Source organism: Phaenicophaeus curvirostris, chromosome 1, assembly GCF_032191515.1.
Source record: "Phaenicophaeus curvirostris isolate KB17595 chromosome 1, BPBGC_Pcur_1.0, whole genome shotgun sequence".
In the NCBI taxonomy this organism is placed as follows: domain Eukaryota; kingdom Metazoa; phylum Chordata; class Aves; order Cuculiformes; family Cuculidae; genus Phaenicophaeus; species Phaenicophaeus curvirostris.
Window position 1 is genome coordinate 61,268,005 of NC_091392.1, and position 27,888 is coordinate 61,295,892.

Below are 27,888 nucleotides of genomic sequence, written 5' to 3' on the forward strand. Positions count from 1 at the left end.
GCGCCGCGGCTCTTCCGCCCAGCGCGCGCACCCCCCTCCCCCCCGCCACCGCCGCCGCGCGCCGCCCGCCGCCCCGAGGAGCCCCCGGGGGGAGGAGGGCGGGAAGGGAGAGGGCGGGGGGTGTTATCCCGGGATGAAGGGCGATGGTGCGGGGATGTTCGAGGCGTGGGGTCGGGGAGAGGGCGCGGAGGTTCCCGAAGGGAAGCCTGGGAGGTGGGGGATGCGGGTAAGGTGGCTTTCCCGGCAGTGTACGGTGTCTGGTTCTGGGATCCCCAACGTAGGGACGGCGTGGAGCTGTTGGGACGGGTCAGAGGAGGGCCGCGAAGGTGATCGGAGACCTCATCTGGGGTACTGTGTCCAGGTCTGGAATCCTCAGCATAAGAAGGATACGGAGCTGTTGGGACGGGTCCAGAGGAGGGCTACGAGGATGATCCGAGGGCTGGAGCACCTCCCACACGAGGACAGGCTGAGAGAGTTGGGGTTGTTCAGCCTGGAGAAGAGAAGGCTCCAAGGAGACCTTATAGCGACCTCCCAATCCTTGAAGAGGGCCTACGAAAAGCTGGGAAGGGACTTCTTACAAAGGCTTGTAGTCATAGGACTAGGGGCAATGGCTATAAATTGGAAGGAGGAAGATTTAGATCATAGACTCATAGAATAACCAGGTTGGAAGAGACCCACCGCATCATCGAGTCCAACCGTTCCTATCAAACACTAAACCATGCCCCTCAGCACCTCGTCCACCTGTGCCTTAAACACCTCCAGGGAAGGTGACTCAACCACCTCCCTGGGCAGCCTGTGCCAGTGCCCAATGACCCTTTCTGTGAAAGATCAGACATCAGGAAGAAATTCTTCATGCTGAGGGCAGCGAGGCACTGGCGCAGGCTGCACCAGGGAAGCTGTGGATGCCCCATCCCTGAAGGTGTTCATGGTCAGATTTGGATAAGGCCTTGAGTATCTGATCTAGTGCAAAGTGTCCCTGCCCATGGCAGCGGGGCTGGAACTGGATGATCTTTAGGGTCCCTTCCAACCCAAACCATTCTATGATTCTATGCCCCTGTCCTCTGCCCAGATCAGTTTAGCGGCAGGGGTCTACTGTCAGTAGGACAGATGCTGTTTTTGTAGAGGGTCAAGAGGTTTCTCAGCTGTCTGACACCTGCATCTGGGTTCATTGTTTGAAAGTAAAACATATTACATCTATGGTGACTTTGCCTTCCTAGGTCTTACATAGACTGAGAAGGAATCATAGAATGTCTTGAGTTGGAAGGGACTCACAGGGATCATTGAGTCCAAGTCCTGTCCCTGCACAGGATGAATAAACTTCATGAAGTTCAACAGATCCTGCACCTGAGTCAGGGCAATCCCAAGCACAAATACACGCTGGGCAGGGAATGGATTGAGAGTGGTCTGAAGAGAAGGACTTGGGCGTGCTGGTGGCTGAGAAGCTCAATGTGGGCTGGCAATATCTGTGTGCAGCCCAGGAAGGCAACTGTATCCTGGGCTGCATCAAGAGAAGTGTTACCAGCAGGTCAAGGGAGGTGATTGTGCCTCTCTGCTCCTGTGAGATCTTGCCTGGAGTATTGCATTCAGCTCTGGAGCACTCAGACACAGGAGGGAGATGCATCTGTTAGAATGAGTCCAGAGGAGGACCAGAAAGATGACCACAGGGCTTGAGCACCTCCCCTATGAGGACAGGCTGAGAGAGTTGGGCTTGTTTAGCCTAGAAAAGTCTCCAGGGAGACATTATAGCAGCCTTCCAGTAATTAAAGGGGGCCTACAGGAAAGCTAGGGGGGAGCTCTTTATCAGGGATAGGATGAGGGGTAACGGTTTTAAACCTAAAGAGGGGAGATTTAGATTAGATATTAGGAAGAAATGTGTTACTGTGAGGGTGGTGAGACACTGGAACAGGTTGCCTGGAGAAGTTGTGGAAGCCCCGTCCCTGGAGGTGTTAAAGGCCAGGCTGGATAAGGCTTTGAGCAACCTGATTGAGTGGAAGGTGTCCTTGGCCTTGGCAGGAGGGTTGCAACTGGCTGATCTTTAAGGTCCCTTCCAACCCAAATAATTGTGTCATTTGATGAGGATAGCCCCTGGGACCTAGGCTCCGCCAGCCATTTGGTGGAACAAAAGCTGGGGTGAGAGGCTCTGCAGTCCTGTGTTGCCTCTTTCTGCTACAGAAATAAAATCTCACTGCAAACCTGAAAGGATCGTTTCCTGCTGGTGATACAGGGCCTGCAGAACACATTTTCCTTCCTCTTCTAGGTTTTGTTCAGAAGAAATACAGGCTGCTGGGTGAATAGTGATAGTTGGACTGACTTCTCCACTGAGATTTATAAACCTCTTTTACAAAGCATTTATATGAAACACTTCATAATACACCATTCCTACCATTCACTAGAATCTGAGAGATGTTTTTTTCTTTTAGGTGAAGGCAGACAAAGACATTCCACGCACCAGCCAGCAACACACATGTATGTTCAGTCTCCACAATGGAGGTAACAAGAAGAATTTTGTTTTATGCAGTTCTTTATAACCTATAGCCATTTGTAATTACATGAGAATCTTAATTATTTTATCTGAACTGGTATGAAGTTCATGTTTCACAATGGCCTCTGCCAGCATTCTTCTCTTGGTTAATACTTGATAAATACAGTACATTCATCTCCTAGCTTTCTTCTGGCATTTGGATTTAAACAAAGCAAAACTCAACCTTACATATTTCCACTTGGTTTCACTTAACAGCTTTAGTTTTCATGTGTTTCAATATATCATAAAGATTCAGATTCACTCAAAATGTCCATATAGTTGGACTGTTTTGAGTTTAAACGAAAACACCAAATGAGACAAATATTGTATGGTCTCAGGTTTTTACTGCAAATGCTATATGCAGCTTAGTTCTGCCTTGTGGGTACTGTGAGCAGTAATTAGTTAATTTTTTGAAAATATCTGGAAGATGTAAAGTAATGCAAGAACACCCACCAAGATTAGGACCTTTGGGAATGCATTTTCCCCTTGATCTGCTTTATAGCTTGTCTTCACTACATATAATACTGTGACAACACCCTATTTATCTTGCTGTAGAGTTTTAAGATCCTTGGATGGATTCTCTCATCTCAGCCCAGAATTTCACAAGTGAGTAGAAAGATGAATGCTGACCATTGTGCAGGTTCCTCAGGGAAAAGAGCAGCAGGCAATGTCCTTTTTTGGAGAAGCTGGTTTTGAATCTTTCCTTGAAAGCATAGGCCTCAAATCTTTCTGCTGCATAGTTTTCAAATGTAAAACAAAAATATTGTTTCTCCTGTGGTGTTTTTGCTGGCATTTATCAGTGTTGTACTGATGGGAAAACTACTTACCCAGTTACTTTACTCGATGCTTTTCTTGAGGATAGCATAGTGTAAACAAGTGTTCACTGTTATGGGTAACCCAACATCATTCAGTGGTTAAACTTGTCAGCTGACTGAAGCCAGGGAATCCAAGTCAGCATTCCCACTTACATACATTTGTGTTCCTTCATTAGTAACAATTTCTGTCACATGCAATTATGCAGTCTTGAATTGGTTTATTATATTATCCATATGCTAAGGACATTCTCAAGGTCCATATATTTGCAACACCATGTATTCTAGTCATAGTGTATATCCTGGAAACGTGTATTTCGACGTGTCTGATATGCACGTCTGCTCTGTACAATATCAGGAGTGTATTGTGAGAACCTTGATAAATCATCTTGAATGATGTTTGTTGCTGTGTTAGCTATCTGCTTATCAATTACAGTCTCAAATTCCCTATCATGTCATTTAGATTTTATAATCTCCAGGTTCACTTAGAATTTCTCTAGTCTGCAGTGTGTTCCTCATAGTCTGTACCTCATCTACCTCTCCATTTAGAACAGCTCAAATTCTGTCTATACAAAAAGAAGGGAAGAGTGGTCAAGAGCAGGTGGCATTAAGTGTAGTAAGATGGCAAAGAGTTTCCTGAGGTTGTGATCTATCTGGTGAGGTTGTCATTTTGCATCTGAAATTTTCAATAAATATATCTTCCGTTCTGCTTAGTAGCTGTTAGCTAAGAAAGCTGTCAAAGGCAAGTGAGTATGCTTCTTGAAACCAGAACAAATATATATGCTGATTGATGAGAAGCTCAACATGAGCCGGCAGTGTGTGCTCGCAGCCCAGAAGGCCAACCATATCCTGGGCTGCATCAGAAGAAGCGTTGCCAGCAGGTCAAGGGAGGTGATTCTGCCCCTCTGTTCCTCTCTTGTGAGACCTCATTGGGAGTATTGTGTCTAGTTCTGGAATCCTCAATGTAAGAAGGATATGGAACTGTCAGAACTGGTCCAGAGGAGGGCTACAAGGATGATCCGAGGGCTGGAGCACCTCCCATATGAGGACAAGCTAAGAGAGTTGGGGTTTTTCAGCCTGGAGAAGAGAAGGCTCCAAGGAGACCTTACAGTGACCTTCCAGTGCCTGAAGGGGCTACAAGAAAGCTGGGGAGAGACTGTTCACAAAGGCTTGCAGTGATAGGACTAGGGGCAATGGGTATAAATTGGAGAGGGGCACATTTAGACTAGACATAAGGAGGAATTTCTTCACCATGAGGGTGGTTAGGCAGTGGCACAGGTTGCACAGGGAAGCTGTAGCTCCCCCATCCCTGGAAGTGATCAAGGCCGCGTTGGATGGGGCCTTGGGCAGCCTGATCTAGTGGGAGGTGTCCCTGCCCATGGCAGGGGAGTTGGAACTGGATGATCTTTAAGTTCCCTTCTAACCCAAACTATTCTATGATTCTATGATTCTGTGATTCTATGATTCTCTATCAGCCTGCTTGGAAATGTGCCTTACTTGTGGTCTGGACCCTGCCATTTGATAAGTTACATGTTTGAAATAAGAAATTACTTTTTTTTCTGTATAAATATCACTGTATAGTATTGCTGGGGACATGTCTAACATTCTTCAGAGTTTTCATTGCTGTGAATTTCCGAGTGAATCAGGCAGGGAATAGGTCTGTCGTCACACTACAAACTCTGTGGTGCTTCAGGATTTTATTTTCATTCTTAATAGTCATCTTTCTGATACTTATCTCTTATCTCTTTTCTTTTTCTTTTTTAGATTGGAGCATTCTTATTAAAACATATTTGGAATATGCTGCAGAGTCAGGCGATGCTATGTGAAAAATGACTGAATGCAGAAATCCAGAAGAAATTATGTACAGGTGATTAACCAAGTTACCATAGGATGAGATCAGTTGGAATTAATTGAAATTCAGAACTTTCTTCATCTTTCCAAGGATCAATCGCTCTTGCTTGTGTTGTAAAATGCTTTAGCTACCCAAGTGTACTTTGCTTTTGGATAGTACTGCCCCTTTAACAGTATAAATTTCTGCCACACTTGGAAGGAAGGAGGTGCTCAGGTGGCCTTCATGCTGTGTGGTCCCCCAGATCTGAAATGGAATCATGTACAAGGTCTATACGGTGACATTACACCTGAGAGGCAGAGCATTGATATCCACACCATGAGGACCAATGGATGTGTTTATTCACAGCAGACTTTGGTATCCAGCCAAAGAGGGGCCTAGAGCATGATTCTGAAATTCGTACAACTCATTTGGGAAGTATGGACCAAAGAGCAAGGTGCAGGCAGGCCTGCTGCATGCTTCTTGTATGACCTTGAGCAAACTACTTTAAATCCAGGCCATTACGTGAGATGCATGAGAGGTGCATAAATACCTTCGAGGTTCTGAATTTTAATCATACTGTGCTTCAATTCCCTATCTGCTGAACCAGTAGCAATCTTACTTTCCTACTTTGAGCTAAACTGTGAATGGCTTAGATACTAGGAGAACAGGAGAGTTAAGAGTAACACAGCTAACAAGTGACAGATGAACATGTTTCCTGAAGCCTTCTTGAGACCGAGCTCCTGTGTGCAATCTCTAATAAGAGGTGAACTAATCTTTGAGCCTTTTCCTCACTGCTGCACAACTGCCATTCTATCACAAAAATGTAGTTTGAGACATATTCCAGTAAGTAAATTTGATTAAAATCAGCTAATGTTTCAAACGTTATTGGGGGAGCTAAGACAGATAGGCAGTGCATAGATCCCTAAGTCTTGTTCCTTTAAAGAAAAATCAATTTATTGTTTTCGCCAGTGTAATAGGTAGCCAAGCAAGCAGATTCAAAGATACTGCTTGGAGTTTAGATGTGCTAGTTAATCACAGCCAGGTGGGGTTAAGTGTGGCTAGCAGCAATTCCTTTGAAATGTACCTGCAGCAGAACTGACTTGTAATCAGATAATTTATATGTTAAAACATGTCTAAGACGTCAAATATAAACATTCCACAAGAGCAACAAAGAACTTCACAGTGCACGTGCAAGATGATGGTCCAGACAGAACCACTTGAAGGATTAGTACAGATCTTGGCAGTAGCCTCTATCTTGTCCATGAATAACACAGCAACAGCTGGAGGTGAAACTGTGACAATATCTTCTCTGCTTTGTTTTCAACAAAGCAATGCCACCGTTTTGAGATGCAGTCTGACAGGAGGCTTGCTTTACATTTGTGCCTTTATAGACTCCTGGATAAAAACATTTTTATTGGTTTGGGCACTTTTTGAAATACAGACGAAAAAAAAAATCAATGCTCATTTTAAATAGAAAAGGATGAAATCACTTAGCTTTTTCAAACCTTATGACAAGTGATACAATGTATAAAATGAAAAGCCTAAGTAGCTCTAGTAAAATTTTAACTTTTTTTTTTGTAGATTAATTTATGCCACATTTGCCAGTGTTGTTCATGTGGGTTTATTTATTATCATCTGCATTCAGCTGTATTCTGTGGTTATGTATTTTGGATTTTCTCCTCTTATTAGCTAAGTGTGGGATTGAAATTTCTCAGTAGCCTAAGTCTGGTAAAAGATGCCTTATTTAATTCTGCCGTGCAAGAGGACAAGCAGCTCCTTAATGGCTATGCAGTGAAACCCTGCATCTCCCCTGGGTAGGAAAGCTGGGTTCCATTACAGTTCTGTTTTGGGTACTGCAGAGGGAGCACAGAAGGCAAGTCAGATTAAGATGGGAAGTGAGGATATGTGGACTAATGCCCAGTTCAGTTCCGATTACAGAGTTAACAGTTATCAGAGCCCTGAGGCTGTCAGTACTGATATACTGGTGTTATGGAGTAAGAGCTCTGGAGGACTACAAAACTGAGTTTTGCATTGTATCATGAAGATTTTTTCACAAAGCCTACATCCTCACTTTCAGTTGATGTGGTCAAATTGCACAATGGTAATAGATTGGATTACTTAGTTTTGCTTAGTGTGACTGGAGGAATTCAGGGCTTTCCTGGAAGTATCAGTGGTTTCCAGAGGCTGTGGCACTTGTCAGTATTTGTAGTTTCTTTCCTGTAGAGGTATTTATATGGGATTTCTAACTGCACTGATTCAAAGGCCTGTGTATGTTACCACTGCGTCAGTGGCATCACTAAACCAAAACTGTTCTCTTAGAATCTGTTGCACTGGTAGATCTTAACTTTGCTTCTTAACTGTCACATTTGCAGTATAGGCAAGACATAGATTTCTCCTGTCAACTTAAAGGTGAAAGCAGGAATTCCTTCTTACTTGAATTTCTCGAAACTAAAGGTTAGTGATAGGCCCACTCTTTTGAAGTGTCTGTCTTTGGAAGGATGAGTTACCTCTGCATGTGCCTGTGTTTCTCTGTTGGCTACAGAAGGAGCTTAGATCAAGAGCTTATACAAGAAGCCAAATTTTAGGTGGCTGATGTAAGCTGAGTCAAGCTTGCAAAAATGACTGGTGCTATTTCAATGATGTTAATATTCTGAAAATAGGAGTGTGTTAGCTTTAATAATAACTAATATTTAGGTGATTTTGCATTCAGTACCAAGAATTCTGTACTTTATAAGAAGGTGGCACTAGAAGCTCTTCATTTATTGAGACAGCCTTCCTACTAGTTTGTATATAGAAGGAATATATAGAAAATCTTTGTGGGAACAGAAATTTTGATATTATTTTAATGATCACTCTTATAATGGCCATGGGGAACTGGGAATCAGTTATCTGAGAACCTACTGGGGGATTGGTCCCATTGACATACTGCTTAGATTATCACATCTCTATTACAGGCTTCTTCAGCAGCAATCAAGCACCAAATAAGTTTGCAAAAAATACCTTTATTTAGAGTTCAAGACAGAGTGAAACACCTTACACTTCATCCTTACAAAGAACATTAGCAGTTAATATCTTAATGTAGTTACTGTTTTTACTAGTTATTCAAGTATTTTATAGACTTTTTACACATTAAGTAAATTTATCTCAGCTGATCTCTTAATTCCAACACTGGTAGCTTATGCAATCTGTCTTATGATAGCCCAATATTGAAAACAGGGAGCAGTGAGACAGATTTTCAAGACTTTCCTTTGTTCTACAGATATTTCTAATGAAACAGTCTTTGCTGTCTTGCTATTCTGAAGATCTGCACTAATTTTCATGTAAATCAAACTAACAGACAAACAGGCAAACCCAAACCATATTTAAATCAGTGCTTTGGAATCAGACTGAAACAGGCTTACAGTCTCCCAGCAGCTTCAGTACTCAGACTCATCTCTGACTCCAGCAGGGGTTTAAGTTGGTGTCTGCATCAAGGAGACATTATAGGATCCAGGGTGTCCTTCAGCTTTATGATCCTGAAGACTGCTCTCCTACGTGTGTCCTTGCTACTGGAAAAGGAGAGCATGAAGATTATTTATGAGGAGGACAGCAGTAGAAATTGAAATGTCAAGCATTTCCTAAACACAGAGGAAGATAAATCTCTCTTCCAATGAGTCTAAACGAGGAAAGAAAGGCAAAGACTGAGAAAAAAAATATGTAACGTACAGACAAGACATCAGGAGATCACATTAGTAATAACTGGAATATACTGCACTTTTCTTCTATCCTTTTCCTTTCTGTTTTTCTTCTCATCATATTCTGCTTACATTTCAGTGGTCCAACACTGGTCTTCATGTATGTCTGCATGCAGTTCAGTCAACTAAGAATAAATTACAAGATAAATGGAGATACTTGGCATTCCATAAGCCTCATAAAAAGAGCCTCGTAAAAATGCAATTTCTGTGTAAAAATTAAACAGAAAGAGGGCATTTAGATTTGCCCAGAAAAAAGGATTTAACATGGGGAACACAATAAAAGCAAACAAAAGTCCTCTGTGGAGAAGTTCACAAACTGAAGAAAGAAGTAGGTAAAAACAGAGAGAGGATGATCTGGCAAGATAATAGGAGTGAGTCAGACAAAAGGAAAGATTCATATAGGACCCTGGAGTTGATCACAATCTGTGATGCAGGACAAAGCATAAAGCCTGTGGAAAAATGGGAAAGAATTTATCTTTTAAAAGGCCAAAATCAGGAGTGGCCTGATGAAAATAAGAGTTAAGGAACCTAAGTTCTCAGGCTATTCTTTGAGTGGCTTGAAGGTAGTGTTTGTGAGGAGCTGTAGTAACTCATGTAAGAGGTGATGTGGGCCAGGAAAACTGTAGGAAGAAGGAACAGATTTGGAGGAGTGGTGTAAGGGAGGTGAAAATGAATGTTCATCTTTGGGTGCAGCATCAAGATTCTGTTCTGCAGTGACAGGCCCTTTGCTTATAAGTGATCTTGGTTAATTCTGATTTTTGGATGCACTGGCTTTCAAACTTACTCAAATGTAGAACTTTATATTTTCCACTGCTCCAATGAAATCTTCACCACAGCAACATAAGACCTTTTAAATTTTTTTAATGAAAGGAAATGTGATTAGAATGTAATTGCAAAACAATGAGCAAAATAAAACATTACGAACAATTTCAAGGACAATAACAGCACTCCAAGGTGTTTTTTCTACACATGATTTTTCTCAAATTGACTGAATTGCCAGCTGGTAGTCCTCATTTAATGAAAATATTGAGAGGGGAGTTGGCGGAATAGAGTCCCTTACCTAAGCTTGTTCAGCAAATTATTTCAATAACTTTATTTCTGAAGCTATAATAATCCCCAAGTGCCCATAACAATTATTATCCTCATTATTGTAATAACTTTTACTATTATAGGTGTCTATACTGAAGACATAATTTCTAAAATCTCAGTGGCAACTCCCACAGGGAGTTCAGAGCCTTTTTTTTCCACTCACAGTCTTAAGTCAAGTTGTATTTTTCTTTGGTATTAGAAACTCCAGCTGACACTGGAGACGTCACTGCAGAGTGGAACAGTAGTACAGTACCAGAAATTGCTGAAGTCCTCTATGCAAAGAAAAAAAAGCGGAGGGCGGGGAGGCAATACCTCTTAAAGCTCAAAAGGCTTGAAGCTGTTATTTCATTTGGTCCTTCACTGTCACTCATGATTACTTTTGTGGCAGAGTACTGAGAGCTGATGTGGTTAGCGTCCTGTACTAAAAGCGTTATTAAGATAATCACAGCTCAGAAGGGGTTACAGGATCAACAGACATGACATTTACATTTTACAATGAGGGATACTGAGCAGGGATGAGTTCCACAGGACCACAGAGCAGTCCGATGGCTGTGTTAGGAACTGGACTAGGGGCTCCCAATTCTGTAGCATGCATTCCGTTGCAGCGCTCCAGTGTTACCACAGCCCTCACGCCCCTTAGTCAATCTGTACAACTGAGAAGATCCAACCATCAAAAACATGAACGGCTTAGCAGGTTTTTAAAGCCTTTCAAACAAATGTTGGTATTTCATAGAATCATAGAAGGAGTTGGGTTGGAAGGGACCTTAAAGATCACCCAGTTCCAATGCCCTTGGAATAGCCATGGGTAGTGGCACCTTCCACTAGATTCTCCAACCTGGCCTTGAACACCTCCAGGGATGTCGTAGGTGAGAATACAGATCAGATAGATGGCCAAGTTTGATATAACAACACGCTCACACATGAATAGTGAAGAAAGTTCAAATTTGAGCTGACAATAACAGCAGCCACTTGGGTGCACGTTTATGGGTGGTTTATAGGGTCATGGCTTTCATCTCACTCTCTCTGTCTTCTCAGTTCATGCCAGAAATCATTCTTGGCAGGCACTCCTTTTGCCACATACTCCTGTGAAAGCAACCACAATGGGGCCACGACCCAGGTAGCGCTGTGAGATAAGGATGACAAATAATGTCCAGGGCTCTGAAGGTAGCAGAGTGATAAGTCTCATCAGACTCACACAGTTCTTCACACGGTTAGAGCGTCTTCTTTATATACAGATTTCTTAGAATGCACATTAATTAATAAAAGTATTTCTAGAGCACCTCCTGAGGTGACAGGGCCTGATAGACAGGCCTAGAGCAGTGTGGGTCACCCATGGATGATTACTGTAGCATAGCTATGTCTACTGCTCAGTCTAACTTTTCACATTACTATTATCAGTAGAATTGTGCTGTGCTGTTCCTAATATATAAGAGTGTGAGAAAGTGTTTTATTATCAGTGTGATTGTGCTGTGCTATTCTTGGTGCAAGAAAGCATAAGAAATAGAGGCAGAAAGCATCTGGGGCCAGAGACTGCAGTTTTGGGGTGTTGTAAGTTGTTTGTTCAATGGTATAAAAGCTAAGCCCCTCCCAGCAGTGGTTGGGAGACCTCACCCAGCAGTGGACACACTGCATGGGGTTCTCAATTACTGAAATAGCCTTTCCAAATCCTTGCTTCAAAAAAGAAAGCCTCCCTCCTAGCAGCTGCAGATCTGGATGATGATAAGAAAGCAGCTGGTGATGTATCTTAATCACTAGATCTATTGTCTTGTGGTAAGATTAGATGCATTGCCTTTACAAGCTGTTGCTGTTAACTTGTTGATCACTACTAGTCATTCATTTTCTTTCTTGCTGTAATAACTTGAGTAAGATGATTTCAGAGAGTCATAGAATCATAGAATCGTAGAATTGTAGAATCATAGAATAGTTTGGGTTGGAAGGGACCCTAAAGATCATCCACTCCCAACCCCCTGCCATGGGCAGGGACACGTCCTACTGAATCAGGCTGCCCAGGGACCCATCCAACCTGGCCTTGAACACCTCCAGGGATGGGGCAGCCACAGCTTCCCTGGGCAACCTGTGTCAGTGTCTCACAACTCTTATAGTGAAGAAATTCTTCCTTGTGTCTAGTGTAAATCTGCTCCTCTCCAGTTTATACCCATTGTCCCTAGTCCTATCACTACAAACCTTTGCTAATAGTCTCTCCCAAGCCTTCTTGTAGCTCCTTCAGGTACTGAAAGGTTGCTATAAGGTCTCCTCAGTGGCTTCTCTTCTCCAGGCTGAACAACCCCAACTCTCTGTTTGTCCTCATATGGGAGGTGCTTCAGCCCCCTGATCATCCTTGTAGCCCTCCTCTGGACCTGTTCCAACAGTTCCATATCCTTCTTACATTGAGGATTCCAGAACTGGACACAATACTCCAGATGAGGTCTCACAGGAGAGGAACAGAGGGGCAGAATCCCCTCTCTCGCCCTGCTGGCCACTCTGCTTTTGATGCAGCCCAGGGCACGTTTGGCCCTCTGGGCTGTGAGCGCACACTGCCGGCTCATATCGAGCTTCTCCTCGACCAGCCCCCCCCGAGCCCTTCTCCGCGGGGCCGCTCGCCATCACATCATCCCCCATCGTTTACTGAAATCGGGGACTGCCCTGTCCCAGGCGCAGGACCTTGCCCTTGGCCGTGTTGGCCCTCCCGAGGTTCTCACACACCCCTCCAGCCCGTCCTCCTTGGGGACACCCGCCCCGCAGCCTCCTCGGGACTCCGCGCTCCCTCCCCCGGCCGGCAGGGGGCGCCGCGGGGCGGGGCGGCCGCGCCATGGGCAGCGCGCTGAGGAAGAGCAAAGCGGTGCGGCAGGCGCCCGGCTCGGGGCGGCGGCGCCCGGCAGGTACGGGGCGGGGGGGGGGAGGGTTGAAGTGACTTCGTTTTCCCGATAAAACCCCCCGGGAAGTCGGAGTAGGGCGCATCCCGGCCGGCCACCCCCTCCCTGCCTTCTTCGTGCGCGGCCAAACAGCTTTGATGTGCCTCCAGCCGCCGTGAGCGCGGAAGCGGCGGCGGGTGTTAGTTACGCGTTGCCAACCGCGACCTCCGACGCTCGGTTTGCCTCCTGCCTGACTTCATGTGAGGCCAAGGCGGACGGCGGCGGGGCTGGGCAGGGCTGCGCGCTCCATCCCGCTGCAGGGAGCGAGGGGAGACGCGGCGCGGGGCGAGTGCGGGGGCCGGACCCGGGACCTCGGGCTGAGCAGCGCCGGGAGCGGATCCCCGGGGCAGGAGCTGCTGCCCCAAGGCACATTGCAGCTCGTTGTGCAAGCAGCAGTGCTGGGAGCGGGTCCCCAGGGCAGGAGCTGCTGCTCCAAGGCACATTGCAGCTCGCCTTGCAAGCAGCAATTCTGGGAGTGGGTCCCCAGGGCAGGAGCTGCTGCCCCAAGGAGGTTGCAGCTCGCCTTGCAAGCAGCAATGCTGGGAGCGGGTCCCCAGGGCCAGAGTTGATGCCCAAGGGGAGATGGCAGCTCGCTTGTACAAGCAGCAATGCTGGGAGCGGGTCCCCGGGGCAGGAGCTGCTGCCCCAAGGCACGTTGCAGCTCGTTGTGCAAGTAGCAATGCTGGGAGCGGGTCCCCGGGGCAGGAGCTGCTGCCCAAGGGAGATGGCAGCTCGCTTGTACAAGCAGCAATGCTGGGAGCGGGTCCCCAAGGCAGGAGCTGCTGCCCCAAGGCAGATTGCAGCTCGCTGTGCAAGCTGAAGTGCTGGAAGCAGGTCGCCGGGGCAGGAGCTGCTGCCTCAGGGGAGCTTGCAGCTTGCTTTGCAAGCTGAAGTGCTGGGAGCAGGTCCCCAGCGCAGGAGCTGCTGCCCCAAAGAGGTTGCAGCTCGCCTTGGAATCAGCAGTGCTGGGAGCGGGTTCCCAGGGCAGGAGCTGCTGCCCCAAGGCAGATTGCAGCTCGCTGTGCAAGCGCTGAGAAGAAGATTTCTAATTAGATGGGTGTGAATGGCCCTCTGGTCCATGGAGGTAGTTTGCCTGCCAGGGTTGAAGCATGTTGCCGCAACAGCAATGGGGACACTCATGTTGTCAGCTTTGTCCCTCTTTGGAGCCAGAACCTCAGTCGCTGGTGCTCCTTGGACATAGAATTAACCATGCTCTCACTGGGTCTTTAACACCCACTGGAAAAAAAAAGAGGAGCAATGGAAAAAAAACAAGCTTTGAAGTAACGAATGCCTGAAAATTAATTTATGTTTACACCTGGCACTGTACACCAGTTCTGCACAAATGAAGAAGCACTTTTAGGATGTACTATTTCACTGAGCATCTACTACTGAATGTTTTCAGCTCTGCCAAATCCTTGGGTAAAAAGGGTCTGTTTTTAAAGATACTTAGATATATGCAATCATTTGAGAATACTGAAGCTAAAGCACGTTGGTCAGTTGAAAGTATTATATGGTATTTTAAGTCTTATTGTGCAAAATGTAAATTGTCAGAAGCTTGGCAAACAAAGAATAAAGGTGCCCACGCCGCGAGAATTTCCGTAAGGCAGGAGCACAGCAGGAGCTGGCAAACACAATGATGAAGTTTCTAGCAGTTTAAACTCATGAAACAGGTTTATCATTATGGCTCCATATTGCTTAGTATCTTTCAGTTATACCAACATAAAAACTTCCAGCCTGAGTTAAAAGCCTGGCATTGGAAGCACTGGATGTTCCCTGACCCTAAGAGGAAGGACTGGGAAAAAGAAAACTCAAACTACTGTCAGTAGAGTCCATTTGTCCTTGTATTTTCATGGAAGCACAGTGCCCTGAGACTGGGTAGGATTAACCCACAACAGTTCCCTTACCTAATGCCGCCACTGCAACACTGTGATTTAGAAATTCCTGATTTAGCTTCAAAACAGATACTGAAAACTAGGCACAGAGTCTGGGGCAGAGTAGACTGCTATGGAGTTATACCCAAGCCTAGTTCCTCTGGTCGACAATGTATCTGCTAACACAAGCTCAGAAATTAAGCCTCGGAAATTAATGATCTTTTTCAGCTTTGTGAAGCGGACTCATTTAGGCTAAATAACTTAAAAGAACATATTATTTGGGCTTTGGTTTACATGCTTTGCTCTATCTTTGGTTTTTCAGTTTAAGATATTACTACTCTCTGCTGCCCATTCTACAACTCAGTGTCTTAAAGTAATTCCCCAGGAAAATTGGTTTAAATTGTGACGTCAAGGTTTATGTTTCAGCATCTAGGCAGCTTTGCTTCCGGCATGGTCGCGTACCGATGGATTATTATCTGAAACCCAACATCCATTTCCTGAAGGAACAAAACAAAGTTTTTAATACCCACCAAGAACAGGAGATGAAGGGAGTTGAGGAGGTTGAAGAGGTTGAGCTGTTGGAGAGGTTGAATAGAAGATTAAACCCAAGGAATCGCAGAAATGCAAACAGAGATATGTAATATACTTTAAAACTGAAATATAATTTAAGTACGCTAATTAGTCATTGTTTAATTGACTCTAAAACATGAACAATCTTAAATTAACCTCTTTCTATAGTTAGTCATACCAAACAGAAGAGGTTTTTTTTATATCTACGTACATCTCATGGATGAGGCACCTATGTGTGTATTAGGAGGAAGAAATTGGGCCATTCATAGATGTAAGAATTTTTTAATTACTCTCTGGATCTATTGCTACCTTTCCATCATTTTATCAACAGGAGTAATAAATTCAAATTTATTAATTTGTTTTAAGAAATAAGGATTTTTTAAAAAGCAAACAGCAAACTGGCCATGAGCAAAACTGACAAGGAAAATGATGGCTTGCAAAAGAAAAAGTAAAAATGTAAAAGTGCCTATATATGTTTTGCATAAAATAGCTATTAAATACATTCTCTTGCCCTTAGCTTATGCTTTCAAAAAGGTTATCCTACCATCTTCAAATAGCATTCAGCTTACTTCAGCAACTGCATCTTGCTTTTGCAGTATTTACCACATTTTGTGGGTGTGAAGGTATGAAAATTGGAAATAACTCTATGCTTTTCCTGATTTTTTGTTAATTTATCTCTGCAGTACTTTAGTTTTTTGTGTCTCATAAACATTCATTTTACTGCAGAAAGGGTTAATGTGAACCATCAAAGCTCTACAATAAGGGAATAAACTTACATATATCAGAATTAAGATATCCTGAGTTGCAGCTTTTGCTTTATAAAACATATTATTTTTGTGGGACTCCACCTTGGTATCACCTCAAATGCTACTGCCCCCCTGCCTCAGATCCTCAAGCTGTTTGAATTTAATTTCTCCTGATTTTTTAGTGCCAATAGGGAAGCCTCTACATACAGTGTAAGTGTGAGACAGAATAATAGGGGATCCACTTTGGTGGTCCTACGTCTGTGCTGAAGTACAAACACTGGTGATTAAGTTGCGTAGACATTTATGTATGGTGAGCACGTGAGTAATGAGGCCCCAAATATTTTTAATTTTGCAGTATTTCCTGCAAATGTTTTGACCATATAATTTACAGGTGAAGTGCTCAGGTGTTACAATAACAGGTGTGTCATAGCACTCTGGAGTAGCGTGGACTTGACTCCTGGAGGTGGTGTCAAGGTTGCCCATGTTCTTCCTCTGCCCTTGTTTATAGTTACGCTTGATTTCTGCTGTGAACAGGAACAGTGCTTGGCCCTCAGGGTGTACAGTACTGGTCCCCTTTTTTTCTGATTCATTGTTACGGTTTCTCTATTTTCAAGACTTCCTTAGAGAGAAAACTTTGCTGCTTGTTCCTGTTTGAAGGTCATTTCCTCTATTAAGCCCATCTTGGACATTGTTTAGTAGAAGAACTTGTTACATCTTTAATTGTGCTTGCAGAAAACAAACCAAATGTGAGATAAAATTGTGCACTTCGGCTTTTTCAGTGTGCTGAATTGTTTACTTACTCTTTTTTTTTCTGTTGTTTGAAAGTGAGTGCACTTCACCACAGCTGTCTCCTGAGAAAATTTTATCTTTGATGCCTCCTCTGGTTTTGGTATCTGCCTGTTGTACTGCAGGTGCCTTTCAGTCTGTTGAATCTTAACTCAGGTATTTCCTGTGAAACTCTTTTTCAGCGCTGATTCAGGTCTTTCCTCATTTATACTTTCCAGTAACTTCCTTTTTTGAATGTGGTGTCACATTGTAGGTCTTCCTCTAACTTGTCAAGCAAGATCTGATACCATCTCTTTTTTCTCTTCAGCCTGATTATTTTACTTTCTATTTTTCTTCCAAAAAGGTCACAGCTGTTGCTTTCCTTAACATATTGCCTTTCCTACATGTAGTCTCTGTGCCTTGCACTGTTGACTGAGTAGCTGGGACTCATCCGTGGCAAACTCTGTGGAACTGTGCGACCCCCTGTGATTTTTGACTGTTGCAACAGCCAAACATCTGACCCAGCACTTTGATTTGCATAAAATAGATAACAAATGCAAAGGGAGGAAGTAAGTAAAGTATGCAAGTACTTATCTTTCTGTAGACAACAACAGTAGCCTGGTCTAGTCCTAAGCTTTTCTTAAGAATCTGTGAATGAACTAGTTTTACGGAGTGAGCTGAGATATCATCTCATTTAATCTGCTCCTGTAGCAGACTCACCTGTTTTACTTCTTGACTCAGCTGCTCAGAGAAGAAAGTGTTGTTTGGCACGGTCACCTCGCCCATGGACTAGAATCGCATCCCTAGTGTTGCGGGAAGGAAGCTCTTAACTTCCTTAACTCCTCCACTGTTTGCACAGCCTGACACAAAGCAAGCACGTCTCTGTAACTGTAGCTCCAAGAAGTGTTCCGTATTTACTGTTTTCCACCCATCTTTCACAACCGTTTCCAGCTAGACCTTTGTCAGAACCTGTATGTATCGGATTGGTTTGTCCTATCACTCAGGTGACAAGGCAGGTTGGAGGGCTGTGACGTGTTAGGTTATCCTGCTTCACTCACCTTGTACAAATGCTATGTCATTGTTTGCTGGGTTGCTACAAGCAAGATTAAATTGTTCCACCCGAGTCCTTCTGCTTTTCATACATGAGAAACTTATTACTGTACACTAAATAAGTGTTTTTCTTCCCCTCTCTTAAAAAAGCCCTGCTTGGAGGGGGAAAATCACAGGCTTCTGAGCCAGGTACCCAGGTAGTTTTCATGGTGCAGTACCTGTCCTAAACTTCACGTGCATTCTTGGAGATCGCCTGCAAAAAGTTTGTTTTCCTTTAGCCATGTTAATTTTTAATACTGGCTTGTTGGGTAAAAAAATGTGTGAGAGATGCTTTCCACTGTTTTTTTGATGTTCTCTGTGCCTCAAATGCAACCCTAGTTACATAGAGATGTGTGGGAATGAATAAATGGCTTTAGCTGATGTAGAGACAATAAAGGCATGGCCGGTGGCAGTATGGACTAATGAATGGCACCAATACCAGCAGATCCTGTTCCAGCCCTGCTGAGGCTGTTTCACCTCTCTGTGCCTCAGGCTGCTGCTAATTCATCCTTTTGCAGAGAGTTGTTTATTTACTGACCAGAAAAAAGAAAAAAAAGTAGCATGAGAGTATTAATCACAGTTTATGAGAGCCACAGGTTTGTGTTGGCCGCAGGAATTTCAAGAAAACAATCAGGAAGCTCAGCTTTTTCAGGTCATCCCAAATGAAAGATGACCCGGTATGGATGGCACTGTGAGAATGATATACCTAAGGGTAGTCATACCAGAAATCAGCTTCCTTTGTTTTGGTTTGGAGTTGACAAAACATCATAATAATATGGGTAAATCCATGAGCAACAGTGACTTTTGAAGGAAATGGGCAAAAATCCATGTTAAAAACTGTTGGTATTTTAAGGTGGTATTTTCCATAAAGGTTGCATATAAGTCATTATGTGGGATGTTGCACTTTTTACTACAGTTCCAGAAGCAGAGAAGCTTGAAGTTTTTCATAATCTAGTTAATTTAGTTCACAATGAAATGGAAGATGGAAGTGACCAAAGAAACCTAATTAATTTAGCATTACTTGCCTTTTCACCGAGGAAGAGATATTCTGAAGCTTACTTTTGTTTCATTTATACAGTTTGCTCTGTTTAAGCCAATAGTTTGTATTGTAGGTGTTGCAGAAATATTTGAGGTCAGCATGTGATGTTATGCTCCCAGAAAACATACCTGTTAATGCTAATTAGAGCAGCCTGGCTAATTCCTATATGATTTACTCCTAACAATTACATAAGAAAAGAGTAAAGACTGAAGACTTTCTAGGACAAATACCAATTGTCTGATAATGCCAAGGGCTTTGGTGGTATGAGAGCTACTAGGAAAGTCTGTGAGAAAGCCCAGCTCTTGTTGGAGTGGGATTTCGAGTTCCATAACTATTAGGTGAGAAATGTGTCTTGTAGGACTTTTCATAGCAAGCCAAGGAGTACAATCATGTCCCTGTTGAGATCAGTAAAATACTTTTTGACGTTACAGTTGGACTTGCGTGGTAAATGCATGGATGTTTAGAAAAGCAAAAAGGGAGTGACTTGAAGTAAAAATTCCTTCTTTTGCTAGAACTGAGGCCAGACTCGGAACTACTTTTTCAGAGTATCAGGATGTGGTGTATTATAACCTTGTGTGTGTGTGCTGGTGTAGAGGCTGAGAAGGAGGCACTGTAGTGTTGATTTTCTTGACCTACATTGCATTCAAGAATGAGAAGAGTTGCTAAAGGTGGTGGATTGCAGCCTGCTCACAACACAGTGCTGACCCATATTGAGGGAAAAACAGGTAAGAGGATTTTGCTGACTCAGTCCCCAGATGTTCATTAGAAAATTAGTTTCAAGGGGGTGAATTTTGCCACTGAAAGCCTTCATTTGGATGGGAGTTTTTCTGTTTGGTATAGGAATAGATAGATGCCACTTGGAAGTTTGTGTTTCTTTTTTTTTGGCATTTGTGCTGCTTCTGTCAGTATTTCCTCTTCGGCTCATATTGGTTTTGTAATTACCAGCCTGCTGTGTAGAGATTAGATTAAAAGTTCTTGGTAGATTTTTATTGACCTTAGAGAGAACAGTGCTGTGAAGCTTTCTGTAATTTTCTGCCTTTTTTGATTTGCTGAGAATAAAGAGGTGGTTTTCTTCTCTGTCTTAAAGAACTTAACACTTGAGGTTGAAAGTTCCCAGAGGAAAATTTCTATCTGCATGTTTTTAACACTTATTTAAAAGCATTTTCATACCTTTTATACTCAGGTCTGGGATGATTCTCCACAGGGACAGCTCTGACCCTAACCATAAACCTAAACCTAATTTCAACAGGTTGCCATGGAGAGTTGTGCCTTCCCATTTATGCTCAAATAATTGTGGTAAAAAATAATCTATATTTTCTTGAAGGTGTTTTGGAGTAACGCTATGGACTAAAGTCCAGGACTCTATTAACAAAAATCTGTGCTGAAGTAAATCCCCCCCAGTTTCTCTATCTGTGTCCTGTTTTAACTAAGTTAAATTATTCCACTGAGTTAAATTATGTCTTGGTGTTGATCCTTTTGAATTATGCTTTATTTAAATGGAAGAACATATGAAAAAGCGAATTAACAAGGATACAATGAGAACTAAAGTGCTTTGTGGCAACACCCTGAATAAATATAAGCAATAACATAGTCTGGAAAGCTTTCAGTTTCTTAGGAAAACACACTTTACACTTGTCAGTCTTGAAGCTTAGTGATTTTTGAATTTGAGAGTGAATCAGAAACAAACTTCGTATGTAACACCCTGTTCACATTTGTTCATGAATTCTGTAGGCTTAGTGAAATGAGTGCAGGAAAGGGCATCAGTGAGCCAGATTACACAACCAGTCTCCTGGTGAAATTAGAGCTGGTTTGGATCTGATCTCATTTATATCCGTAGTCAGGGATTGCTAAGAGAAATGCAATAACTGCATGAAGTAACTCTCACCAGTGGTTTTATGGGCTTCTTGGTCAGACATGAAGAGAGCATAAAGCCAAGAAAACTTGTGCATCTACTTTCTGATGGGATGCTTCCTCTCAGTCATTTCAAACACTTTTCAAGCCCTTAAACACCTTTAGGACATTCCAGCAATATGTCAAGCCAGTCATTGGCAGAACAAGAAGAGCATCAATGCTATTTTCTGAGCTTATGCATGTGGTGCTTTCTTTGTGCTGCGTGAAGATTGCATATGTGGGAAGCCAGCAGATAATAAAACAAGAGTTGTGATCTAGGGAGAAGAGGATGACTGATTTCACTGTTCAGCATGATCTTTTGATGCTTGTGTGCTCTGCAGGTGAAGGAGCTATTAAAATGCTCAGAAATTCTTTATTTTTCACTTGAAATGCACTGAATCGTTAAGCAAGCAAGCAGTCTTCATGACTGAGCACATAGGTCAGTCTTTAAGTTGTTCCTCAGTGCTTGCATATGCAGACAGTGAGATTCTTTAAGAGAAAACAGCCTTTATCCATGGGAAAGGTGCATGGTTTTGTGGTATTGATGAAGTGCTTTTGTTTGTTCCGCTCACCATGGAACCTTTTCCTGCAAGGAAAAGGATAAAATTTTGAGCAATACACAGTATAGACCAAGTGTTGCAAGCTTCTGCTTATTTAAGTACATGCAAAAGATGCTCTGAGGTTTTTCACCTTCTGGGTTTTGTGTTAATGTTTGACACTTATGAGGCAAAGTAAAGGTTTTACTCTAGCTGTATCATTTCTGTGCAGTGATCAGACATGGTGCCTTACACAGAGTTAAGGATAAGTAGCTAAGGTACTTGTAATTGGGTGTGACATACATCTTGGTCCAATCTGTAGACAGCAGGATTCAAGGCTTATGTATAGCAGCCGTCAGAAGTAGCATTCATGTGACATCAGTGGTTCACTCTTGATTAACAACACTGAATTCTTTGTGTAAATAATGTTAAGTTGGCCTGTCTTAACATTACTGACTTGTTACAGCTTTAACTTTGGCTGAGTTCAGGTAAAGAGGAAAGTGTACCTCTAAGCTATCTTTATACATCCTCTGACAGGGCAGCCAAGCGCTGAATCAACACTTGGAAAGAAAGAGAATAGCCATAGGGCTATTATCCTGTCAAAGGTACCAGTGGTTTTTGGCCAGGATCACTAGAGCATAGCACACGCAGCCCTTATTTAAGCAAGCCCTGACACATCTTAGCCAACTCGATTGCTTCTCTTGATTAGCCATAAGGCTGCATTGTGTCTCCGTCACAGTGAATAATAAAGTGTGTGAGGGATAGGTTGAGGTCTAACTTACACCAAAGTGCAGTTTCTAAGTATTATTTTTGAATTGCCACACACTGATCCTGGCCCTCAGGGAAGTAGGGACATTGTGATTCCTGTAGGGGCCAAGGCACTTTAGAAGGTTCTCAGCCTTCCCTGCACTCTGCCCCAGGTTTCCATTCCTTCTAGTGTTGTCAGTTCAGCTGATTGCAAGGAAGCCTCTCAGCGTGGGTGTATGGTATTATCCAGGCTGGAGGTGTGTATTTTAAAAGCTTGTGTTTTTCCCTTGTCATAATCTGGTTGATACAATGGCTCTGTTACCTTCACTTCCAAATGTTTGAGTTTATGCAATGGAGGAGGTAGTGACCTGTCTTGAAAGGGCAGAAGTGAGCAATTCTAGAAGGAAAAGCTGAAACCTAAAAACCTCATTTGAGCATAAGGTAAACGTTTGTTGTCATATGAAATAGCCTGTATTCTCAGATGCCTGAAGATAAAGTTGTAAAGCAAGTTACATGTGTGCTTATAAGCATTAAAAAATTAGAGGCATCTCTTCTGAACTACTGGAGTAGACACACCTATTTTTTAATTACATTGTTTGTCAAAAATATGAATATACTTGTGGATAATGTCCTTCTGCATGATATAGAAAATTTAGGTGAATCAGTGAAGATCTTTGCCTTGAAGCACTGCTTACAGACCTTCATGGTGAGTAGTTGCAGGGCAGGTGCTTCCCGTGGGTCCCCGTGTCCTCCCTTGGCAGCCCATTTGATTCCTGGGTGGACACTTTTGCAGAGTAAGGTGATTCTTATCCTGGAACAGTTCTGCTCACGAAGCTGGTCCAAGCTGTTGTGTTGGGCTGGTCATGTTCCTATCCGGTCAAGGCCTTTTGGAACTGATTGTACCTTTATTCAGTCCTGCCAGAAGTTACGCAAGCAACAGTCGAAAGTTCAGAGGTCTCAGTACCGGGGAGGACTTTGGTTCATGAGGAAGACTGCTCCCAAAAGGAAGAATTTAAAACACCGTAGTTGTTTCCCTGTTTGGTTTTGGTTTGTTTTTTTTCTGCTGTGCTTAAGAAGTGGCAGTGAAGGTTAATGTAGGCCACTTCAGCAGTGGATTCCGGTAAATGCTAAAAAGGTGGGGGTTGGCTGGTTTAACAAGATTTTTGAGGAAATCTGGCGATGTCGCTGCCGCCAGGGAGAGAAATGTTGCTGCCTCCTCTTCTTTCATCCTAGTCTGTGTGGATATGCATTCTGCCTGGCACCGACTGCGGTCCTTGTGGGATATTTCCCTGGGCTGGCTAAACTTGCTAGGCTAGTGGGAAACTGTCCATGTCTTTTCTTCTCCTGTGCTAGTTTTCATCTAAGTGAGTTGATTTAGCTCATGTAAGGGTGTGTTGACTGCCAGAGCTGGTGCCAAGTGTGCAGACAGGGTATTTTGTCAACAAGAAAAAGAAAAAAACAGTATGGTGGAAGAGAGTGTGCTAGTCCCCTTTTGATAGTAATGATTCATTAGACTGGTTCATTCCATGTGAAAAAGCACTTGCAAGGTTCTAGGGGAGGTGGCACTCAGCAGCCACCACCTTGTAGATTTGGACTAACCAATACCAGAGACAGCGGTAGCGCAAGGTAAGAGTCTCACAGGATCCTCCTGCAGTGGCAGAGAGTTCCTACATGTTTGCTCAACCTTACGGGCAAAGAAAGTTGACCTCACTGATACATCTGTACTCGGCACTGGTGAGACCACTCCTCGAATACTGTGTTCAGTTCTGGGCCCCTCACCACAAGAAGGATGTTGAGGCTCTGGAGAGAGTCCAGAGAAGAGCAACAAAGCTGGTGAAAGGGCTGGAGAACAGGCCTTATGAGGAGCGGCTGAGAGAGCTGGGGTTGTTTAGCCTGGAGAAGAGGAGGCTGAGGGGTGACCTCATTGCTCTCTACAACTACCTGAAAGGACGTTATGGAGAGGAGGGTGCTGGCCTCTTCTCCCAAGTGACAGGGGACAGGACAAGAGGGAATGGCCTCAAGCTCCGCCAGGGGAGGTTTAGGCTAGACGTTAGGAAAAAATTCTTTACAGAAAGGGTCATTGGGCACTGGAACAGGCTGCCCAGGGAGGTGGTTGAGTCACCTTCCCTGGAGGTGTTTAAGGCACGGGTGGACGAGGTGCTGAGGGATATGGTTTAGTGTTTGGTAGGAACGGTTGGACTCGGTGATCCGGTGGGTCTCTTCCAACCTGGTTATTCTGTGATTCTGTGATTCTGTGATCTCTGAGGATTATCCAGAGCAGTGGATCTGTGGTCCAGATTCTCCTTAGCATTCTTGCTCTGCAAAAAGTTGCCTGCTGATTGATTTCTGAGAAGTATCGATTCGCGAAGACTGTGGATTATTGCAATAGCCGTTAGTGGATGGAATTTTATGGAGAGCAAGCATGTGACACATAGAGCACTTTTTGCTTTGTCATCCTGACTGTGTCAGATCGCCTGAGCCAACAAGGGAGAGGCCCCAGCAGCAGCCTGCACAGAAACTCTTTCAAGTCTCTGCCAGAGGTTGTTGTTGCCTTTGGAGCTTGGGGCTGTTGCTAGTGCTAGGCACCTCCAACACAGATCTACCTGAAAACAATTAGAGATGTTTATGTAAAAGCCCGTGCTGTCTGAAGGTTAGATTTTTTTATCTCATTGAAGAAATAGTTTTACGAGAACATACCTGAGGTTGTCCAAACTTGTTATAGGAATAAAATATAAGGCTTTATTTGCCGCAGGTACCTACAGGATTGTAGCTTTGATAATATATTGAAGAAGAATTTCCCCTTTTTGCAAGTCGTGGCCTCTGTTCAAAACCTGTGTTCTTGGTTTTTCCCAATTGCATGTGTACACACAAATTAATTCCTGTGTTCCTTCCCCAAGTGAGAATAGGCCGAGTGTTATCCATTGCTAACATTGTTATTAACCATTACAGAATTATTCTAATCTTTAAACCTCTTTAGCAACACCAGCGACATACTTTCTAATAGCTGTATGAGATGAAAGAATTTTATCACTTAGTTTCAGAGAAGAAAACTGAGATGACAGGATTACATGCTAGTTTTCAATGACTGCTTTTTTTGTATTTGTGTGCATGTGTGTGAATGCTCTTCAGGTTTGTGGGCTCAGTGCCCAAGGAATGTATATGTATTCGGTATGGCTGCTTGTTGAACTATGTGCACGTGTTTTGCTAATTAATGTTGGTTGTGCAGTGCAAAGTATGTATGTGATTAAGTACAAACAACTGTGTACTGACCCATTTATTGCAAATTAAACTTACCGTAACTCGGAGTTATGTGGAGGAAGGCAGAGCTGATAATGGATTCATAAAGTCGTAGAATAGTTTGGGCTGGAAGGGACCTTAAAGGTTGTCTAGTTCCAACCCCCCTGCGAAGAGCAGGAACACATATTAGATTTCCTTTTTTTCTTTTTCCATATCATATCAAATAAAAGTATTACCGTGTGTAAATATGTTAGTTATTTCCTTTCCACTAATATTCTTAACCTTTTCTGCTGGAGATACCTATATGTCCAATATGTTTATAAGATCAGTTATGACCTGTGGACAAACAGATGTTTTCCAGACTTTAGAGTACAAGTTCATATTATGAACAATACCATATGGCAGAAGTTATGTGGAAAAACCAATTATGTCAATAACTTGAACTGAAAGAAGTTTCTAGGGAACTAATTGCAGGAGAAAAGTAAAAATTTTGAATTCAGTTTAAAAAGAACAAGGCTGAGAAAAATGACAGCTCATCAGCATAAGAAAATCACATTCTGGGCAAGAAAGGTAAAAATCATTGTTTTCCTGTAAGACTAAAGTTTCAGGATTAGCCACAGCAAAATCTTATTTACTTGTTTTGTTCCAAGCATATTGTTAGGTTGGCAAAAAGCACTGAAATCCAAGTCAACTTTTGTATAGGTAGAAAAATACAGCAAGTCATCCTAACGTTGCAAAATGAGTCATCGGTTCCCTCAGGAAACTCGCCTGAGACAAGCACGCTGATGATGAGGAAGCGATGAAGCTGCCAGGCCACTCCCCCAGACAATTTCGCTTGAGGAACGCAGCCTTCATAAAGGAGGTCTCTCCAGACAGTACGTTATTTTATCCTTTATTTCACAGAGGGAACACAGAAGCTTCAAGAAGGGCAGCACGAAGAAACAGCAGAAACTTCACGGCCAGTTGGTTTTGTACAAGAGGAGCAAATAAGAGATGATGAGAAAACTTTAAAGGTAGGGGGAGGTACATTTTAAACTCTGTAATTTAGTTTTGACATTGAAAAATGGTAAGAATGTAGACTTACTTTTAATTGTAGTTCCTGGGAGAAGAATGGAGATCTCTTCTCTGGATGGAATCACAGTCCTGGTTCATGGTCCTAAGCAAGTTCGCTTGGTAAATGGGAAGCAGATCTTGACAAAAGCAAGGTTTTAGATGATGTTTTCAGAGGGGGAGGTTATCATTTGCTTTGTCTGATTTAAACTTCTAATATGTTTTCAGGAAGAATGATTGCAAAGAACTGGTGAAAAATGAACCAAGGAGTAGGGAAACATTGATGGAATTAAAGCTGAAGTTTCTTAATCCATAAGTGAAAATATAAAGCATTTTTCTTAAAAGGGAAAAAAAGTAGCATGACCTAAGTAGTGATCTAAAACTTCAGTAGTAGATACTGTGGTTTCTTTGTATGCGTCAAAGAGATGCTGTTCTTGGTAGTCAAGTCTGATGACTGCGTGGGAGTTAGTCTGAGTCTGCCCTTAAGCTTCACACCATCCTGTTGCCACTGAGCAAACAAGAAGGTGTGATTTGGAAAAGAATTCTCTGTTTTATGTCTCTAAATGCAGATAAAGTCAAACCACAGACAAAAAAGTCAAATCACAGATAAAGTCACACTACGCTTACTCTGATTGCAGTAGGAAGTTTAAGCCTGGCCAATAGCTATGTTAGAAAAACAGAAAAAAGGAGAACTAAGCTCCAAACTGGATTTAGTGACAGGGTTATAGATGTGCCAGAGAAGAGGAAGGAAGATGAGCTATTTTGGGGTGTCTTAACAGCCACAGGTGTTTTCTAGGTTCTGTTTCTACAGTTAACATGCTACCCAGGGTTATAAAAGCTTTATACAGGCAGTTCTTCATGGCATACAGCTGTCAAAATGCATTTTAGGACTTAAGAGTTGTTTTTCTGTTGTAGTAGTTGTCTCATCAAAAAACCCTGATTCTCTTGAAACTGTAGCATTCATGCTTATTCCATTCACTCTGAAGTTAGTTACAGTGCTAAACCAAAGCAAAAAATAAATGCAATTGTGTTACAAAAATGTAGTTTTCAGAAATTGTTTTCTTTTTCCATTTCTGATCATTCAGTTGGTAAGGCTGGTAATTGCAGATTATTATGATATTGTATATGATTGTTACATTTTCCTACCAATATATGCAGGAGAAGGGGGAAACCACTAATTAGGAAAGTCAAGGGCAGATGAAAAGAATGAAGTAAATTACCTGTGTCAGCATGTATATATCTCATCCTGAAATAAACAGTATGAGGAGGCACTGGGGTGGCATTGATGTGGAAACTAAGCTCTACATGGAAACTTCAGGCTCCAATGAACAAGAAAATTCATAGTTTAGTATCTAATAGGTACTGAGCTATTCAACAATAGATTAAGAAACTGAAATTTTAAAAAGCTAATGAAAAGCAGGGCTCTGAAAATCCAGATGCATTTACATT

The 27,888-nt window shown here is 42.9% G+C and overlaps 1 protein-coding gene across 1 annotated transcript in view; it reads left to right on the plus strand.

Moving 5' to 3' along the window:
- The first annotated feature begins 12,790 nt into the window (after positions 1-12,790).
- Positions 12,791-27,888, plus strand: part of TXNRD1 (thioredoxin reductase 1) — a 39,457-nt gene continuing 24,359 nt past the window's right edge. Inside the window, exons 1-2 of the mRNA XM_069859728.1 lie at positions 12,791-12,866; positions 26,293-26,402. Of these exons, the coding sequence (XP_069715829.1) occupies positions 12,797-12,866; positions 26,293-26,402 (180 nt within the window). The 5' untranslated portion in view covers positions 12,791-12,796. The remainder of the gene's footprint in view (positions 12,867-26,292; positions 26,403-27,888) is intronic.